We start from the raw sequence: 19,789 nt of genomic DNA on the forward strand, positions 1-19,789 counted from the left end.
ATTTGATTAAGCATATATGGTGCTGAGAAGGTGAATGTTGATGATGTTGGTGTACTAATGTGTTCTTGTGTTAAATTTAAGTGTGTTATGTTGTTATTTTATGTAATAATTTTAAGTGTACTATGTTGGTATTTTCTAGTAATAAATTGAAGTGTCTTCTTGTGCAAAGTATTTTGTCTAGTACATTGTCAAAATTATTGAATGCCATTTGAATCATTGAAGGCATCTATTATATATCAAAGTGTGCAGTAATAAGTACAATAATTATTGAAGGTGTCTAGATTAATAGAAACAATAATCAATAAGCCATAAATTTAATACACACGACAATTAATAAACTACATAAACTTAATACAAATGACAATTCATAAACCACATAAAGCACATAAACTTAATACAATCGATAATTCATAAAATACATAAACTTAATAATGATATCCACCATCTTGACTTGGTGGTGGATTTGGAATATAGCCTTGAGATGAATCATCATCTTGAATTATACTCCTTGTGGCATACTTTCTCAAAATTTCCTTTTGTTTACCACGTAAAAACTTCTTCCTCTCTGGAGTGTATTTGTTGAGGTCCTCCATCATGAAATTAATTTCAAGCCTCTCTTGCTCCCTATCCTCTTCTTCCTTTATGGCCAAATGCATTCGGGCCACTTCTTCTTGCCAAGAGCTATGACTTTCGCTCAATCTTGCAAATCCGGTAGCAATGTGTGCACTCATCAGATCTTGGCTCTTCTTGGGGGCCTTGCAAAAAAAGAAGTTGGGATCAATTCATGGACACTTTCATTGACACCTTCATCTCCACCATTTGTCGGTACGACTTCACATTGAAATAATCTTCCCCATTGTTGGTCAACATCGATACCCCACCTCAAACAATGCTTGTGGACGTCCCAAACATGATGCAACTTAAAAGGTTGATTTTTTGGTGTTACTCTTATCTTGTAAATTTCCATTGCTTTGTTACCCTAGGCAAAAAATACATAAAAACAATTAGTTGCAAAATAATATTATGTACATGACAAATAAAATATCAACAAAAAAAATTCATAATTTATGCAGCACTCCTTCCATTAGCCATGCCAACCACAACTCTCTCCAAGCTCCCCTTTCATAAAGTGCATGCTTTGTTGATAACCTTCCACCGATCACAAACACACCACCTTCCTTCTCGCCGCCGTTGCAATTTTCATGGAACTTATCAATGATTTTATCCCACAAAACCTTTTTATTTTGATTTGTGTCAACTGCACCATCTTCGCTAATAGAAACTCATGTCAAGCATAAAGCAACATTTTCCTCACAGGTCCAAATACGACCTTTAATATGCTCTCTTGCCATCTTGAAAAATTTGGAAATGGAAAGAAATCGTAGAAAGAAAAATTGGAAGACTTGTAGGAGAAAAGTGAGTTTTATGTAGGTGTTTGAACAAATACATAGGTATTTATAGAGTTTTTTTAGTGAATTTTGAGTTAAATAATTTTTTTTAATTATTTTAGTCGTTAGATTTAAATTTCAACCGTTAAATTTTTTTTTACCATTAGATTTGATTATATTCGATCTCAGCCGTTGGATTTAATGTATTTTAAAATTAGATTTTTTTTATAAAATAAAATTTGAATATGGACCGTTGGTTGATCCAATAGTCCAAATATAACAGTCGTTGGATGAAAAAAAAAAAGTCGTTGGGCTCCTGATGGTGGTCGACAGCAGCCCTGACAGTGGGTCCCACCATGTCTGGCTCTGAAGGCTTGGGCTCGCGTGGGGAGAGTGGGGCGCGTCCATTGGCCAAGACTAGGCTGGGTATCTTGGGTGGTATTTAGGCCTCTTTTGAATTTTAGTTTTTAGCCCACATTTTTAACTTGGGTTGAGTTGGATTTAGAAGGAAAAAAGCTAAAATTTAGCTTTTAGTCCATGGTTAGGTTTGGTCTTAGCAAAGTGCTATTTCCGCAGAACGTGGCAAAGAAGGATTTTCACCCCTAATTGGTGAATGGTGGGTTTGGGGAATAATACAAAACGCGGCGTTGCATACGAAACCGATTAGAACACAAAAATCTATCTGAAGGGATAAACCTGGCCGGGAAAGACCAAGCTGCGTAGAATGGTGGGTTCCAAAAGGTCCGTTAGACATAGCTCAATCTCATGAGGTGCCCAAGATAACGAAACCAGATATGCTACTCCTTGCTCACCCCTGTAAGTCTTTCTCCTTCCCCGACTCGTCACTTCATCTCGACAATTTCAACTCACAAACCTCAGCATCTGCAAAACCTTCAAGTTATAGCTCCTTTTCCCCAATTGGGTTGTCGAAAAGTCTGAAACTTTGTAGGAATTTTCCCGTTTTGGGAAGTACCCGGATTACGTTTTGCTCTAGGAGTGAGGTGTATGATATTTTTCCAAGTACCCATTTGGAGAACAAGTCTGAAGGGGATGGGGTTGGAGAGAATGAAGAGCTTGAGCTGCTGGATAAGCCTTCCCATGTACCTATAAGTAATGGGTCTGCTTTGGAAGTGGATAAAGATTCCGAAAAACCGGATGAAGAATCGGAAATGATTGATAAAGACGAGGCATTGGCGCCTTTCTTGAAGTTTTTCGCGCCGAGAGATAGTGCGGATGGAGAGGGAGTGGAAGGAAAGGGAGGGGAGGTTGGAGTTTTCGAGGAAGAAAGTGAATTGGATGGTGATAATGAGGAGGCTGAGAAGGTTAATGTGGAATACTATGAACCGAAACCGGGTGATTTTGTGGTTGGAATTGTTGTTTCAGGCAATGAGAATAAACTTGATGTGAATGTCGGAGCAGACTTGTTGGGTACAATGCTGACTAAGGAAGTGCTGCCTTTGTATGACAAAGAGATGGATTACTTGTTATGTGATACGAATTATGATGCCGAAGAGTTTATGGTTAGAGGGAAGATGGGAATTGTGAAAAATGAAGCTGTGATGGGGGGACCTGTGCTGGGAGGGCCCGTTGTTGAAATCGGAACTGTTTTGTTTGCTGAGGTTCTTGGAAGAACGCTCAGCGGTAGGCCTTTGCTTTCAACAAGACGGCTCTTCAGGCGAATTGCTTGGCACCGAGTGAGGCAGGTCCTTTTCTCACTTTTTTTGTTCTTTTTTCTGCTCATTGGAACGGCATTGGCAATTTATATGGTGAATATTTGTGCTTGCTGCATGACTTCTTATGTGAATTCTGAATATGGTGCCTCTATTGCTGTTATGTTTGAGACCATATTTATTAGTTAATAGTTATTCGGTACTCTTAAGTCTTTTATTATCATGACTTCATGATACTTGATTTTCTCTATGTAACGGCTACATTGGTGGTAGCATTTAGCTCATTACACTCTGACTGGTGACGTTGGATGAAAAATGTAATCCAAACCTTTTTCTTAAAGCTTTTCGACATATTTTACAGATAAAGCAACTCAATGAACCTATTGAAGTTAGAATTACAGAATGGAATACTGGAGGCCTTCTGACAAGAATTGAGGTTTGTATCTTTGACTTTTGTGCGTGTGAAATTGCGAATATATAATTGTTTGAAAACTAACATTTCACCATTTGGTTCATCAGGGTCTGCGAGCTTTCCTTCCAAAAACTGAGTTAATGAGTAAAGTGAACAACTTCACTGAATTGAAAGAGAATGTAAGTTGCTGGTTTTGAGGAATGAAATGTATATCTTTTTTTATGCAATGTTCATTAGGGAACTTTTATTGGCACTCAAAAAATCTAATTGTGCACTCCCCATAAGAGTATTTTTCTTTTTAAACATAGAAAGTTTGGAGTCCAGAATTAGATTTTTGGAGTGCCAATAACAATTCCCTGTTCATTAATCAATACTGATATCATGCATGATGTATCCGCTGGAACTATTTCTTTCTACGACACTTTATCAGTTTCAAATGAAGCTATTTCTTTGAGATGCCAATGGTATAATTAAGAGATGAAAATATAAGAACAATAATTGGAAAATCTATGTAGTTAGATAGTCCAACCAGCCAGAGTTATCATTAACATCAATGCAGCTTGTGAATACTTGAAGCACTTGAAATCAATGGACACAATCCATTATACCCTGTTTCTTTACAGCCAGTGTTTCATAATGATAAGTGCGTGCTTTAGCCCTAAAATGTAGTACCGGCCAAAGTGGGCAATGAGAATACTTAGACATCCGAATTTCAGTAGCAGCCCCATATCACTTGAGGCTTGAAAAGAAAATATATAATCTTCCTTGTTGATATTTAAACTGTGGTCAAGGATATCTCTACAGATATCAGGAATTTTCATTTAAAAGTCGTTTTCTTGTTTTCATCGAGATTTCACATTTGTTGATACTTTTTGTCATATATTTTCAGCAGATATTGTAGTTAATGAATTAGTCCGTGATGTGTTTGAACTTAAGTGAAATTTTTAAATTCAAGTTTGAAAATCGTCTTTTTGGTGAAGCTATTTGTACAAGTAATGAGGCTAGGAATTGCAACAGGCAGGGTAGGCAGGGTAGGCCGGGTATTCGCATCCCACCTCAGCCTCTAAACAGGGCACCAACAACTTTTCATTGTTTAACTTTTTCCTCCCTTAGATAGTTGCATATGTTTGATTTGTTAATCTGATTCTTACACATGTTGTTTCCTAATGGTGTAGGTGGGTTGCCGGATGCATGTGCAGATTACTCGAATAGACGAAACTAAGAATGACTTAGTTTTGAGTGAGAAAGAAGCTTGGGTCAGTTGGATTTCGACATTAAATTTATTCATGTTTTTTGTTGCTTGCAATGTTCTCTAATTGTTTGTTCTGAGATTCTGTGATCTTATTTTTCATAAGAACTGACATTGGTTTGCCATATAATGTTTCAGGAACTGTTATACCTTAAGGAGGGAACACTTTTAGAAGGAACTGTCAAGAAAATCTTTCCATATGGAGCCCAAGTGAGGATAGGAGAAACTAACAGGAGGTAGAATGACTTTCAAACTTACTTTAAAATCAGACTGGGCGAATAGTTTCCCTGATTTTTCCACTTTTGAAGAAGCGCTGCATGTGTGGAGTACTTTTGAAAGATTAGAACACCACAAAATGGAAATAAAATAGCATGGGACTTTCTCTTAAAAGGTATCTAAATGCATGAAAAAGATGATACATAATATTGATCTTCATAATAGAAATTAAAATTTTGACCTTTAAAATGAAAAGCATGAAATTTTGTACTACTCTTACCCAGCGGTGGCTTCTCAGAATTGCCTCATTCTGGAAGGTTTCAGGACTTCTGCTGATTTTGGAAAGTTTATTCTGGTAGTGAAAACACTATGAAATGTATCACAAAGACCATTGTGGAAAAGAAAGTACGAGCTATTTGTTTTCTGCTTCCTCTAATATAGATATATGTAAGGTGAAAATAACTTGAAATGAAGATAGTATCATCATTCAGAATTATTGAGGCACCTGCTAGGTTTCGTTGTCGTTATATTTTGTTTCAAGACTTCCTTTTCTTTTGTCTGTGTATAAAAGTTCTACGTTGTTGTCCTTTCCTACCTAAACCAATTCTGGTATCCCGTTGGATCAATATTTTATTGAACGCTGTTTGTTGATTTTAAAATGACAAAGTTGGTTGCTCGTCTAGGAGTTAGAGTTTAGATATATTTCTGAAGAGTTTAGATATATTTCTGAATGTCAACAGGACCTTGAAGGAAATGCTGATCCAAAATGATAAAATGAAAAACGCATCGTTTAATCCACATAGCTTTATCATCGCGTTGTCAATTAAATACATAATATAGCTCAGGCTTGTTCTAGTTGACTGTTATTTACTATACCATTTCCTTACCATATCATTTTTTGTCCTAGATTACAGATGTGTTTAACAAGTGAAGTTTATATCATAAATTTACTTATGTTTGTTGTTGTTGTTGTTTGTCACTGGTGGATAATCGTTTTGAACCTTCTTATTGTTTCCCAGTGGCTTGTTGCATATATCAAACATCACTCGTGCCCGAATTACCTCTGTCAGTGACATACTTAAGGTTAATGAGAAGCTCAAAGTTCTGGTTGTGAAGTCGATGTTTCCTGACAAAATATCTCTCAGGTATACAAGGGAAGGGGATTCTTTCATTTAAATTCATCCATATTGCATACATTTTTGGTGGAGAGAATCTCCTTAATTTTTTCTCTTGTAAAGGCATAATCCTTCTGGCTACTACATACCAATTTTTAAAAACCAGACCTAAGTGAACACTCCAATATACTAAGCAGGGAACTGGTCATAATTCCCCATACCTATGAACTATTTTTTATCAAAACATGCATTGAACCGGATTGACCAAGGTGTGACCTTTTAACCTGGTGACTCGTTCTGGCTTTTTATGACCAAGACCAGATCTCTACATGCGACATAATGCATAAGGGGCCATGGGAAATGGCCTAATAAACAACTGAAATATTTCTAATTGTGTTTTGTCATCCTTGATGCACCTCACTTGGTTTAGGTCCCTTGTCTTCTTTTCCCTTGCTCTAGCTAGTTTATAGATATCCAACTCTCCTTCTTTGGTATCTAGTCGTTTATACATATCGTCGTAAGCCGCTAACTTAGCTTCTCTGACAGCTTTCTTCGCCTCTTGCTTCGCTTTTCTATACCTTTCACCATTTTCATCGGTCCTCTCCTTGTATAAGGCTTTACAACATTCCTTCTTAGCCTTCACCTTTGAATGAGGAGGTACAAACAAAGGTGAAGGCTAAGAAGGAATGTTGTAAAGCCTTATACAAGGAGAGGACCGATGAAAATGGTGAAAGGTATAGAAAAGCGAAGCAAGAGGCGAAGAAAGCTGTCAGAGAAGCTAAGTTAGCGGCTTACGACGATATGTATAAACGACTAGATACCAAAGAAGGAGAGTTGGATATCTATAAACTAGCTAGAGCAAGGGAAAAGAAGACAAGGGACCTAAACCAAGTGAGGTGCATCAAGGATGAGGATGGAAAGGTTCTTGCTACAGAGAACGCGGTTAAAGACAGATGGAGAGGTTATTTTCATAATCTTTTCAATGAAGGACATGAAAGGAGTGCTTCTTTAGGGGAGTTGAGTAACTCAGAAGAGTGTAGAAACTACTCCTTTTATCGTCGAATCCGGAAGGAAGAAGTGGTTGTAGCTTTGAAGAGTCATTGAGCATAGATTGAGGCAAGAGACACGGGTTTCGGACAACCAATTCGGGTTCATGCCAGGGCGCTCAACCATGGAGGCAATCTATCTCTTACGAAGATTGATGGAAAGATATAGAGATGGGAAAAAGGATTTACACATGGTCTTTATAGATTTGGAAAAAGCGTATGATAGGGTCCCAAGAGACATTCTTTGGAGGATTTTAGAGAAGAAAGGAGTACGAGTAGCATATATCCAAGCTATAAAGGATATGTATGAAGGAGCAAAGACTGCCGTAAGAACTCATGAAGGACAAACCGAAAGCTTTCCCATAACTGTAGGATTACATCAAGGCTCATCCTTAAGTCCTTACCTTTTTGCGTTGGTAATGGATGAGTTAACAGGACATATTCAAGATGATATTCCTTGGTGTATGCTTTTCGCAGACGATATAGTGTTGATAGATGAAACTCAGGAAGGGGTAAATGCAAAGCTTAACCTTTGGAGAGAAGTGTTGGAATCTAAAGGTCTTCGCCTAAGCCGATCAAAGACAGAATATATGGAGTGCAAGTTCAGTGCAAATGGAGGCCAAAACGAGTTAGGGGTGAGGATCGGAGATCAAGAAATACCAAAGAGCGACCGTTTTCGTTACCTAGGATCTATCTTGCAAAAGAACGGAGAATTAGATGGAGATCTCAACCATAGAATACAAGCTGGATGGATGAAGTGGAAGAGTGCATCCGGCGTGTTGTGTGACCGCCGTATGCCACTGAAGCTCAAGGGAAAATTTTATAGGACGGCAATAAGGCCGGCAATGCTGTATGGCACAGAATGTTGGGCGGTGAAACATCAACACGTACACAAAATGGGTGTAGCGGAGATGAGGATGCTTCGTTGGATGTGTGGGCACACGAGAAAGGATAAGATTAGGAATGAGGATATCCGGGGTAAAGTAGGAGTAGCCGAAATTGAAGGAAATATGAGAGAAAATCGGTTACGGTGGTTTGGACATGTGCAAAGAAGGCCTACTGACGCTCCGATTAGAAGATGCGACTATGGGACAGAGGTTCAGGGCCGAAGGGGTAGAGGAAGACCTAGGAAAACTTTGGAAGAGACTCTAAGAAAAGACTTAGAGTACTTGGATCTAACGAAGGACATGACACAGGATCGAGCACAATGGCGTTCTAAGATTCATATAGCCGATCCCACTCAGTGACTTGGATTTTCCAAGTCTCCAACCAAGAAGTTTTCCTCACTCGGGAAATTAAGGGAACACTACCCCAACCTACATGCTCCACTCAGAAAGCTTCAACATACAAGCTTCAACAAAAGAAAATTCAAAGAACTTAGCGAAGAAGGCTTTGGTGTATTTAACACAATACGTTGAAATGAAGGAAAGCTTATTTATTGATATCCCCGATAAGCTACAAATATGTACATATACATGAGTCAAAATAAACACACAAGAGGGAGCCTTCACAAAGGTTGCTTAGGAGAAGTCTCAGCAGTCGGTAGAGCCCCAGAAAGAGAAGGCACCGGAGGGGGATCATTTGGAGCCTCAGTACTGGACAGAACCCTAGAAGGAGGAGGCATCAGAGGTTGATCATTTGGAGCTTCATTACGCGGTACAGCCCCAGAAGACGAAGGCAATAAATGCCTTTGGAACAAACCCACAAATCTCTGATGATCAAGTAAAACCTGACCATCAGTTTCCTTCATCTGGTCAAGCTTCCTCTTCATGTTTGTAGCATAGTCATGTGCGAGCCGGTGCAACTGTTTATTCTCATGCTTGAGCCCTCTAATCTCCTGTTTGAGACTCATCACTTCAGCCGCCAATGATTCAACTTGGCGGGTTCGAGCAAATAGGCGTTGTGCCATATTAGACACAGAACCTGCACACTGAACACTGAGAGCCAGCGAATCCTTAACAGCTAACTCATCAGACCGTTTGGACAGTAGTCTGTTATCTTTGGGAGTGAGAAGGTTCCTGGCCACCACCGCAGCGGTCATATCATTCTTCATCACGGAATCCCCAACGGTAAGAGGACCAGTTGGGGAGACGAAGGATGGGCGCCATATGTTGTCTGGAGAAGGCGGGGCTGCCTCTTCAACAAGGTTCAAGTCAAAACGACGGTCGGAGGGGCCAGACATTTTCAAAGGTGTTGAAGAGAGAAGAGGTCGGACAAATCAAGATCTTAGAAGTGCAAGAATGAAGCTTCTACTGGTGGAGATTCAAGTGTGCTTTGGAACTTAATGCCAGCCCCTATAAAAATCTGCACTCGACGGAGCTTCAGAAATCAAAGAGGCGCCTGCTCAGAAATCGAAGAGGCGTTTGCTTTCTCAAAAGTTGGGCTGCTTAGAGATCACGAGGGTTGATCTCAGAAATCGAAGAGCCGTTTGCTTTCTCAAAAGTTGGGCTGCTCAAAGACCACGAAGGCCGATCTCAGAAATCGAAGAGGCGCTCGCTTTCTCAAAAGCTGGGCTCCCTAGAGACCACGAGGGCCGATCTCAGAAATCGAAGAGGCACCTACTTTTCCAGCCTTGTCAGCACCTGTCACACGCACACTCAGCTTTGCGGAAATTATGGGCATTCTGTCAAAGACTTCTGGGGAAGTAGAAAACACATGAATCTTACTGTTCAATCACCCACTTCCCACACGCAACAATAGCTCATGGGTACCACAGATAACTTTGCCAAAGTTCTTTGCCAAAGTTGAGCACGTGAAGCTTGCAGCTCCCACTACATCGCTCTGACCAAGAAGGGTAAAAGAATAGCAAAGAAACAGCACTAACAAAGTTTAGACCCATAAATTTTGAAGGTCTAGCTACCATATTATTACCCACAAGGGTAAAGGAACAGTACCACTGCTGGATAATTGGAAAGTCCATGTATGTCAACCTCTGTGCTTCGTGGCAAGGTAGACTAGCAAACATGCCTAACCTTTACTCACATTCGAGAAAACACTCCCAATAAGATTGCTTGCTCCAAAATCGAAGAGGCACCGTCCTCCGAATCTAAAGAGCCAGACTCCCAACATGACTACTTTCTTAAAAATCGAAGAGAGGGTAAAGGAACAGTACCATTGCTGGATAATTGGAAAGTCCCTGTGTGTCAACCTCTGTGCTTCGTGGCAAGGTAGACTAGCAAACATGCCCAACCTTTACTCACATTCGAGAAAACACTCCCAACAAGATTGCTTGCTCCAAAATCGAAGAGGCACCGCCCTCCGAATCTCGAGAGCCACTCTCCCAACATGATTACTTTCTCAAAAATCGAAGAGACACTGCTCCCCGAATCTCGAGAGCCAGACCCCCAGCATGATTGCTTTCTCAAAAATCGGTGAGGCACCGTTCTCCGAATCAATCGAAGAGGCGCTCGCTTTCTCAAAAGCTGGGCTGCTCAGAGACCACGAGGGCCGATCTCAGAAATCAAAGAGGCACCTACTTTTCTAGCCTTGTCAGCACCTGTCACACGCACACTCAGCTTTGCAGAAATTATGGGCATTCTGTCGAAGACTTCTGGTGAAGTAGAAAGCACATGAATCTTACTGTTCAATCACCCACTTCCCACACGCAACAATAACTCATGGGTACCACAGATCACTTTGCCAAAGTTCTCTGCCAAAGTTGAGCACGTGAAGCTTGCAGCTCCCACTACATCGCTCTGACCAAGAAAGGTAAAAGAATAGCAAAGAAACAGCACTAACAAAGTTTAGACACATAAATTTTGAAGGTCTAGCTACCATATTATTACCCACAAGGGTAAAGGAACAGTACCACTGCTGGATAATTGGAAAGTCCCTGTGTGTCAACCTCTGTGCTTCGTGGCAAGGTAGACTAGCAAACATGCCCAACCTTTACTCACATTCGAGAAAACAGTCCCAACAAGATTGCTTGCTCCAAAATCGAAGAGGCACCGTCCTCCGAATCTCGAGAGCCAGACTCCCAACATGACTACTTTCTCAAAATCGAAGAGAGGGTAAAGGAACAGTACCATTGCTGGATAATTGGAAAGTCCCTATGTGTCAACCTTTGTGCTTCGTGGCAAGGTAGACTAGCAAACATGTCCAACCTTTACTCACATTCGAGACAACACTCCCAACAAGATTGCTTGCTCCAAAATCGAAGAGGCACCGCCCTCCGAATCTCGAGAGCCAGACTCCCAACATGATTACTTCCTCAAAAATCGAAGAGACACTGCTCTCCGAATCTCGAGAGTCAGACCCCCAACATGATTGCTTTCTCAAAAATCGAAGAGGCATCGTTCTCCGAATCTCGAGAGCCAGATACCACAGACCACTTTTTCAAAGTGCTCTGACAGAGTTAAAACATGTGAAACTGGCAGCTCCCACTACCGTGCTATGACCAAGCAGGGTAAAGGAATAGCATTACTACTTGTTGTTAGGGAGACTCCTATATATGTCGACCTCCATCCCCAACGGACAGGCAGACCTGCAAAAATGCTCAACCCTTCATCATATCTGAGAGGGCACTCCCAACAAAGCCTTTCGAAATATTCAGCTTTCTTTCCCCCCGATAATACCTCTGCAAACAAGCTATACTAGAGCAAGAATATCTCATATCATCAGGGTTAAAAGCAAGAGTATCCCATATCATGCTTTTTCCCTGTTTTTTCTTTTGGCCTTGTTTTTACCTGCAAGACAAGGAGAAAGAGAGCAATCAGTCAGCACTTGGAATCAAGCTTCCAGCCAGGAACTGACTGCCTGGAACCCCTTACTTGATTACTTACCTGGCATTGCTCTCGAGTACTCATCTTCAACATCTTATGTTTCCAGGGAAGATTCCGCATCTGCTTGAGGAACAGATAGGGCAAGTGCGAAGGATACAAGGAAGCATGTGGAGACAAGCGTAACAGCACACGTGCCGATACATCCATTACTCTGTCAAAAGCAAAAGTATCCCATATCAGCAGGGTGGAACGTACTCTAGATTTGATGGACTTGTTTTGACCCTCAAATTCTTCAGTCGGCCTTATACTCTGGAGGAAACCAGAAAACCCTCCAGCTCAGTTCAAGAATAAGCCTGTGGAAAGTTACTTCTTCAAAAGCAAAAGTATCTCATATCATCTCTTCTCATTTTTCTTCTCTTTATCCTTCATGCTGCTGCAAGATGGGGAGAAGGTGAACAATCAGTCGGAGCTCTGATTGCTTACCTTGTCTGTCACCTCTTTCAGCAGACCCCCTAGCTAGGCGACTTGGGGGACTCCTACTACATGGTTTGTATCGCGCTTGACCAAGCCTGAAACTACAAGTAAGCTTCAAGTGAAATTGATACATTACCTTGTGCATCTCCACCAGTTAAAGATACCACCCCTGGATGGAGGAAGAGTACTTCCAGAGAAGATGCCACATCTACCTATGAGACAGATAAAGCAAGTCAAGACGACACCACACTCCGATACTTAGAAGTTTCGTGATTACGAGATCATTCTCCCACAATATTTCCTAATGTCATTTGTACTAAATCATTCACTCGTACTCACTAAAGGAGAGCTTGAACCTATGTACTTGTGTAAACCCTTCACAATTAATGAGAACTCTTCTATTCCGTGGACGTAGCCAATCTGGGTGAACCACGTACATCTTGTGTTTGCTTTCCTATCTCTATCCATTTATATACTTATCCACACTAATGACCGGAGCAATCTAGCGAAGATCACAAAAAGCGACCGTTTTCGTTACCTATGATCTATCTTGCAAGAGAACGGAGAATTAGATGGAGATCTCAACCATAGAATACGAGCTGGATGGAAAGAGTGCATCCGGCGTGTTGTGTGACCGTCGTAGGCCACTGAAGCTCAAGGGAAAATTTTATAAGACGGCAATAAGGCCAGCGATGTTGTATGGCAGAGAATGTTGGGTGGTGAAGCATCAACACGTAAACAAAATGGGTGTAGCGGAGATGAGGATGCTTCGTGGGATGTGTGGGCACACGAGAAAGGATTAAGATTGGGAATGAGGAAATCCGAGGTACAGTAGGAGTAGCCGAAATTGTAGGAAAGATGAGAGAAAATCGGCTCTGGTCATTTGGACATGTGCAAAGAAGGCCGACTGACGCTCCGGTTCGAAGATGTGACTACGGGACAGAGGTTCAGGGCCGAAGGGGTAGAGGAAGACCTAGGAAAACTTTGGAAGAGACTCTAAGAAAAGACTTAGAGTACTTGGATCTAACGGAGGACATGACACAAAACCGAGCGCAATGGCGTTCTAGGATTCATATAGCCGACCCCACTTAGTGGGAAAAGGCTTTGTTGTTGTTGTTGTTGTTGTTGTTTGTGTTTTGTCATTTTATCATCAATTGTCAAACGATGTATTTGTTCAGTTATGTAAATAAGGGAAAATCTATTGTATGTCCAAGGGATTGAACTTCTGATCAATAGGTCTAGGAGTAGGACACATGATGTCTAATGCCACAACTTCATCTCTTGTTTTTATAAAACATTTTTCCTATTTTGAGAATTGCTCTATGTACATTTTGGTTAGCGATGAAGCTTTGTGAACCATAACCATGAGATTTCAGGTTCATGCCTATTTTTTTTAGTTATGGGACATAGAATCACGTAAATCCATTAGAAGTCATCTATGTCATATGTTATTTGAAATTCTGAAACCTCATTCCCCTGCAGTACGCTCCTTTCTCCTCTCTTTCGCACTCTTTTTTCCATCTCTTCAAGGTCTGTCTCGTATCTGTTCTGTATTTGGCTCTGCAATAGTTTTTTTCTTTTTAAGATAAAGTTAAGTATGATTTTGTTTGTTTGTTGTGAATCATATTATTCAATTATTTGTGGCCTATTTTTCCCCTTCTGGGAAGTACCTTTATGAAGAATAGATTCCCTGGATTAGCAGCTTTCACTTTGTCATTTAGTCCTGAAGTTTCAGCCCTTTTTAATAGCTAGAGTATTGTTTGGCACGCAAGATTCAAAAAATGACTTGTAGAGGATAAATTCCTTTAGGTTAGTTTCAGTTAACTTCATCGCAAAAGGGATTTGCGTTTTTACTATTGTTTCACATAAACTTCATCACATTTTTCTCTGAGTTTCCTTTGTAACCCCAAAGTGTATTTTCACGACCTTAAGCTATTGTCTTCTGATTTTTCTGTTTTGCTTGAAATTAATTTTGTTTGAGCAATCACAACTGATGGCAACTTCAACTTTTCTTGCAGCATTGCTGACCTTGAAAGTGAGCCTGGCCTCTTTTTGTCGAACAGAGAGGTAACACCATTCCTTAAGTATTTGTTTCCCCTAGTTATGAAATTACTCGTTTCGCCTGAGTAGTGCTTCCACAAGAGATGATGAACTTAATTAATAACATTTCTTCCTTTTGACAGAAATTATTTTCGGAGGCTCAAATGATGGCAAAGAAGTATAGGCAAAAGCTGCCTGCTGTTCTTGCCAACCGCAAGTCAGAATCCCCTGAAAACGATGCTCTGCCTTTTGACAAATTAAGCATGTATGCAAATTGGAAGTGGTTCAAATTCGAAAGGTAATAAGAACCAAGCTGATGCTTAAGGTTGCCCTGTGATACTGGTAGTTTGAAAGAGCACTGTTTAACTTTGCCGTCCATCTCAAAGCACACATTCCTCGAGAGTCGACAGGTAAGAAAAGCAAACTATTTTGTTTTGTGATGAGTCTTAGATTAGGGAATTTACCTTGTTATCCATTAGAAAATATGTAGTCTGCAAAAGGAGAAAGCATAAGATGGTTGCGGTACAGCATTTTTCACATGACATTCTGTTTAAAGATTCGAAAAGAACTCGAACCAAACATATTCATTCGGAAATCGAAGTCTCATTTGTTAGTTGGTCATTGCTCTCACATCTTCGATCTTCATCTGTCATTGAACTCAGCTCGAGTATGATCGTACACTCATGTCCTAATTATCTGTGCAATCTGTGTATTCATCACCTAGCGATTTTCCAATGCTTGGTTTGTGTCATATTTCCCTTACAATGCTACAATGCATCATATATTCGTGTCCTAATTAGTATGCATCTTTTAGTAAACCAAATCCATAATGTTTTGTACCAAAACAGAACCAATTCCGAAAAGTTTGGTACAACTTCGGCACACCCTTGCATAGCCGCGAAGCCTTCTTTGTGGAGCAACTTCCTTCAGTTCTAATAAGGTGTGGGCTTGCCTTGGGGGTGCTCCCTAAGGATAAAGTGTAGGAGGAATGTATTGAATGATCATAGAAAAAGTAATGACAGCCTTCACAAATGTAACTATTTAAATACAATTTGTTGATATTATGTTATATACTATTTACTATGAAATAAGTTGGTCTCGCGTTGTTTTGTTGTTATTAAATTAATTAATGGAGATGGCGAGAAAAGATACATATCATAATATTAATAAAATATTAAAAAATTACTGTAAATAGAACATATCAACCCGAATGTTCAATTGCCATATGATGTAGTGATGTACCACTTTATATTACAAGTAGTGTTTAAAATTTCTTTGATACGGGTTGATATTTTTACGGAAAAATTCAAACAATCAAAGAAAGATGAAAATGAGGGTGAAGTCCAAATTTTCCTCCTATTATAAAAACTTTTAAGGTTAGATTAAAATTGACATATATCGTCGATATTTCAGAATACATATTATAAATATCGGAAACTCTCTTATATTTCATCTAAACTAATGTTTGACAATTTCTTAAGTTTCATTTTAAATTTTCATCATTTCCATCGAAATAAACTGATATTAATATCGATGTTCGATATATTCATTAATATTTTTACAAATTTACATATATTGATATTCCAACACTGCTATTTTAAACACTAGTTAGAGGTACACATAAAAATTACTCTAGGGTGGTGGTGGTGGTGGTAGACTAGTTGCGGTATAAATTCACGGAAATGGATCCTCTTTGGATCTTTTCCATAAAATCCATTAATTCGGACTCTTGAAATTTGATTAAACGGTTAAAAACAGAGGCCTCAAAAGTTATAATAACTTTAGTCATTAAATTAAATTTCAAGAGTCTGAATTTATGGATTTGGTGGAATTGATTTGGAGAGGATCCTTTCCTTAATTCACCAGTACTAGACAACAAAAGTACGGATGATAAGTTAAAGAAGAGAAATCAAATCTGAATACATACAAATGTCCTTTCTTGAACCCTAGAATTAACACACACCCCCCCCCCCCCCGGGGTGCGTGCGTACCCATTTCTATTATAGCCGTCAGATCAATCTGAACGGTATGTATAAAGTCTTAAAATTAAGTTAATACTCTCCTAATAAAATTCCCAAATTCTTTCCCACTCTTTCCCCTTCCCGGCCGCCATCAATCACCGCCTCTCCCCGCCATATAACTCCATCGAAACAACCACCTTTCCTTCCATCTCAGACTCTGAGAGAGAGAGAGAGAATGGGTAAGAACGAGAAGACGGGGCTGGGTAGGGCCCTTGTGAGACAGCATAACCAACTGGTTCAGCAGACGAAAGAGAAAGGCCTGATGTACAAGAGGCAGCAGAAGAAGGTTCTCGAATCCGTCACCGAAGTCAGCGACATCGACGCCATCGTCGAAAAAGCCGACGAAGCCGACCGCCTCTTCTCCCTCGACCACGCTGCCCCTAACCTCCTCATCGACCTGTAAGTTTTATTTCCCCCTTTTACCCCTCAACTCGATCAAATTTTAGAAATCCCTCTTTCTTTCTTATTTGTTTTAATGGTTTTTCTGTAATTTTGTTATGCGAGAAGAGATGGGAATGAGATAACCCCGGAGCAGCGGAGGGAGCAGAAGAGGAAAGAGGAGGCCCTGCACGCCGGAAGTCTGCGCGTGCCGCGGAGGCCTCCGTGGACCCCTCAAATGTCTGTGGAGGAGCTGGATAACAATGAAAGACAGGCCTTCTTGACCTGGCGCAGAAGCCTTGCCAGGCTTGAGGAGAACGACAAGCTTCTCCTTACTCCTTTCGAGAAGAACCTCGATATTTGGAGGCAGCTGTGGCGGGTTGTCGAGCGTAGCGATTTGGTAAGATTGGCCAAATGACCTCGTCTCTGTTTCAATTTCACTGTGAATTATTATTATTATTATTATTGCATAATAATATTGTGCGGTATTTTATGTCAGATTGTGATGGTTGTTGATGCGCGAGACCCTCTGTTCTATCGCTGCCCCGATCTTGAGGTAATGTTAGTAATTTGTTGTTCGTTTACATTATCTTGTCGCGTGTGTTAAGGAATGGATGATAAGGGAATGAGCACATTGTTTAACCTTAGAAGTTGGATTAATTGGTGGCGTTGCTTGATAGGGATTTAGGGGTTGTTTGTTATTCAATTTGAAACTAAGTTATAGGTTTAAAAATGATGAGACGTAACTAAATTACTAAAAAGGTCGTACCCAGTGCACAAGGCTCCCGCTTTACGCAGGGTTTGGGAGAGGTGAATGTCGGCTAGCCTTACCCCCATTTAGGAGAGGCTGCTCCCAAGTCTCGAACCCGAGACCTACCGCTCATGGGCGAAGGCACTTGCCATCGCACCAAGTGCGACCTCTTAGACGTAACTCAATTACTAAACAAGAAAATTGAATCCAACAAGGATAAACAAAACCGGCGCTTAATTACCATAATGACTTGTGAAGCTTCAAAAGGATAAGTTGTTACTGTTATTGATGCATTCAGATTGGTTTGTAAAATATAGACTACAAATTGCACACTGGGTTTTTGTTGAAGAAAAACAGGGTTAAGCTGGTTCAAAACTGTTACTAAGAAGAGCCCCATCAATCTTGATGGTGTGAGTCTCTTCCATTGAATTCCCAAGGGACGAATCATTTGTAGTTTTCTCAAGATACTTTGAAATGGAGAAACCTTTGGTTCTTTCCTCTTTAACTAGAGATGACTTTGAATAACAGTACTTATCTTTACCTTATGCAGGTTTATGCACGAGAGGTCGACAAGCACAAAAGGACAATGCTTCTTGTTAACAAAGCAGATCTCTTACCTTTATCTGTTAGGTTTGTACTTTTGTAACCTTGATCCGCTGTTCTGTTCTCCAATTTGACACCCTCCTAAATTAATTTTATTACTTGGCTTTTTCTTCAGGGAGAAGTGGGCACAATATTTCCGTTCGCAAGATATTCTCTTTGTGTTTTGGTCGGCTAAAGCTGCTACAGCAGCTACAGAAGGGAAAAGTCTCAGTTCCCCGTGGACAGAAAATAGCCTGCAGGAGTCAGAAGACCCTGATACAAAAATATATGGGAGGATTGAGCTTTTGGCTCGTTTACAATCTGAGGCAGAAGAGATAGTAAAACTGAGGAAATCAGGATCCAGTGGTTCTCGAAGTGGAAATATTGTTAGAAATTCAGCTTCTAGTAATGTAGTTGTGGGATTTGTTGGATATCCAAATGTGGGAAAGAGCTCGACAATTAATGCCTTGGTAGGCCAGAAGAAGACAGGTGTTACCTCTACTCCTGGGAAGACAAAGCATTTCCAAACATTGATTATGTCTGACGAGTTAATGCTATGTGATTGCCCTGGATTGGTCTTTCCATCCTTTTCAAGCTCAAGACATGAAATGATTGCTTCTGGTGTATTGCCAATTGATCGAATGACTGAGAATAGGGAGGCTGTGCAGGTAGTGGCCAATCGAATTCCACGACATGTTATTGAAGCGGTTTATAGGATTGATCTGCCCAAGCCCAAATCCTATGAACTGCAGTCTCGACCACCTTTGGCAGCAGAATTTCTGAGGGTCTATTGTGCCTCTCGTGGTTATGTCGCCTCAAGTGGGCTTCCTGATGAAACGAGAGCTGCCCGCCAAATTTTGAAGGATTACATTGATGGGAAGCTGCCCCATTTTCAAATGCCCCCTGGAATGACTACTGAAGAAGATGCTGTGGGAAACGGCTTATCTGAGCAGCATAAATCAGACTCCTCTGAGCATGAACACTCTGTAGATGATGAAGGTGAGGACGAGCCAGAGCTTGATCATGTCTTGGAAGACCTCAATTCATTTGACTTAGCTAATGGGCTTGCTACCAAGAAGAAAGTCACTGTCAGAAAGCCAACTGCACCCCATAAACAACACAAAAAGACTCAGAGGAAGAAGGATCGCTCCTGGAGGGTAGGGAATGACAGTGGCGATGGAATGCCAGTTGTAAGAGTCTTTCAAAAACCAGCAAACACCGGTCCTCTTAAGGTTGGATAATTCATTCATGCCCCCTTAACCTTTATTCAGCTTCTTGTGCTGCAATTTAGAATCCATATGCATATGGGCTTTGTGTAATAGCAATCAAACTCTCTTTCCTGTGCATTGTTGCCGTACACTCACCTTCATTTCTGCCCAACCCACGACAACCAAAAAGGTGAGTGATGAAAGTGTAAGGAAGCATTTATGTATTTTCTTATTGACGAGTGTGTACTACGAATTCGACCCGAATAAAACAGGGTTTTCACCTAACATAGCGCCGTTCCACAATTGAAATCCACAATACAGTTATAACAAATGCTAAAGCCCAGACGGGGTTGATGCAAGAAATTGGATACTTGATCCTTCAGTATGCTTCTCTGTTAAATCACATTGCGATTTCCTTCTGAAAAACAGTGCAGGTAGGGTTTTTCAGGCTTATGGCCTGATTTGGAAATCTGAAGTTCCTAACAAAGTGAGGTTTTTACTTTGTTAGTGGCTCATGG

At 40.5% G+C, this 19,789-nt stretch overlaps 2 protein-coding genes across 3 annotated transcripts; both read left to right on the top strand.

Annotated features, from left to right (window-relative positions):
* The first annotated feature begins 1,996 nt into the window (after positions 1 to 1,996).
* LOC114824747 (protein PIGMENT DEFECTIVE 338, chloroplastic) lies at positions 1,997 to 15,430 on the top strand. 2 transcript variants are annotated; one of them, XR_003773055.2, is made up of 9 exons: positions 2,013 to 3,091; positions 3,420 to 3,494; positions 3,578 to 3,649; positions 4,646 to 4,726; positions 4,858 to 4,955; positions 5,955 to 6,080; positions 14,310 to 14,358; positions 14,475 to 14,741; positions 15,180 to 15,430. XR_003773055.2 is itself a non-coding variant. In XM_029101913.2 (8 exons), exons 1-8 carry the CDS (start codon positions 2,183 to 2,185, stop codon positions 14,631 to 14,633), a joined length of 1,569 nt encoding a protein of 522 aa, XP_028957746.1. In that variant the 5' UTR covers positions 1,997 to 2,182; the 3' UTR covers positions 14,634 to 14,952. The 2 variants fall into 2 exon arrangements, 1 of the variants encoding a protein (XP_028957746.1); XM_029101913.2 differs by lacking the exon at positions 15,180 to 15,430 and having other exon boundaries at positions 1,997 to 3,091; positions 14,475 to 14,952.
* Positions 15,431 to 16,153: 723 nt separating this feature from the next.
* On the top strand, positions 16,154 to 19,556 carry LOC114824746 (GTPase LSG1-2-like). Its single transcript, XM_029101912.2, has 5 exons — positions 16,154 to 16,751; positions 16,860 to 17,130; positions 17,230 to 17,286; positions 18,032 to 18,111; positions 18,200 to 19,556. Exons 1-5 carry the CDS (start codon positions 16,528 to 16,530, stop codon positions 19,302 to 19,304), a joined length of 1,737 nt encoding a protein of 578 aa, XP_028957745.1. The 5' UTR covers positions 16,154 to 16,527; the 3' UTR covers positions 19,305 to 19,556.
* Positions 19,557 to 19,789: the final 233 nt, after the last annotated feature.

The sequence above is a fragment of the Malus domestica genome, chromosome 05, assembly GCF_042453785.1.
Source record: "Malus domestica chromosome 05, GDT2T_hap1".
Classification (NCBI taxonomy): domain Eukaryota; kingdom Viridiplantae; phylum Streptophyta; class Magnoliopsida; order Rosales; family Rosaceae; genus Malus; species Malus domestica.

Excerpts from the sequence above, each read along its gene's own strand:
- LOC114824746 (XM_029101912.2), top strand. The coding sequence starts at position 16,528 with ATGGGTAAGAACGAGAAGACGGGGCTGGGTAGGGCCCTTGTGAGACAG. Across the intron at positions 16,752-16,859 it reads CCTAACCTCCTCATCGACCT|AGATGGGAATGAGATAACCC; the intron begins GTAAGTTTTATT and ends TTATGCGAGAAG. Across the intron at positions 17,131-17,229 it reads TTGTCGAGCGTAGCGATTTG|ATTGTGATGGTTGTTGATGC; the intron begins GTAAGATTGGCC and ends ATTTTATGTCAG.
- LOC114824747 (XM_029101913.2), top strand. The coding sequence starts at position 2,183 with ATGCTACTCCTTGCTCACCCCTGTAAGTCTTTCTCCTTCCCCGACTCG. Across the intron at positions 3,495-3,577 it reads GCCTTCTGACAAGAATTGAG|GGTCTGCGAGCTTTCCTTCC; the intron begins GTTTGTATCTTT and ends TTGGTTCATCAG. Across the intron at positions 4,727-4,857 it reads TGAGTGAGAAAGAAGCTTGG|GAACTGTTATACCTTAAGGA; the intron begins GTCAGTTGGATT and ends ATAATGTTTCAG.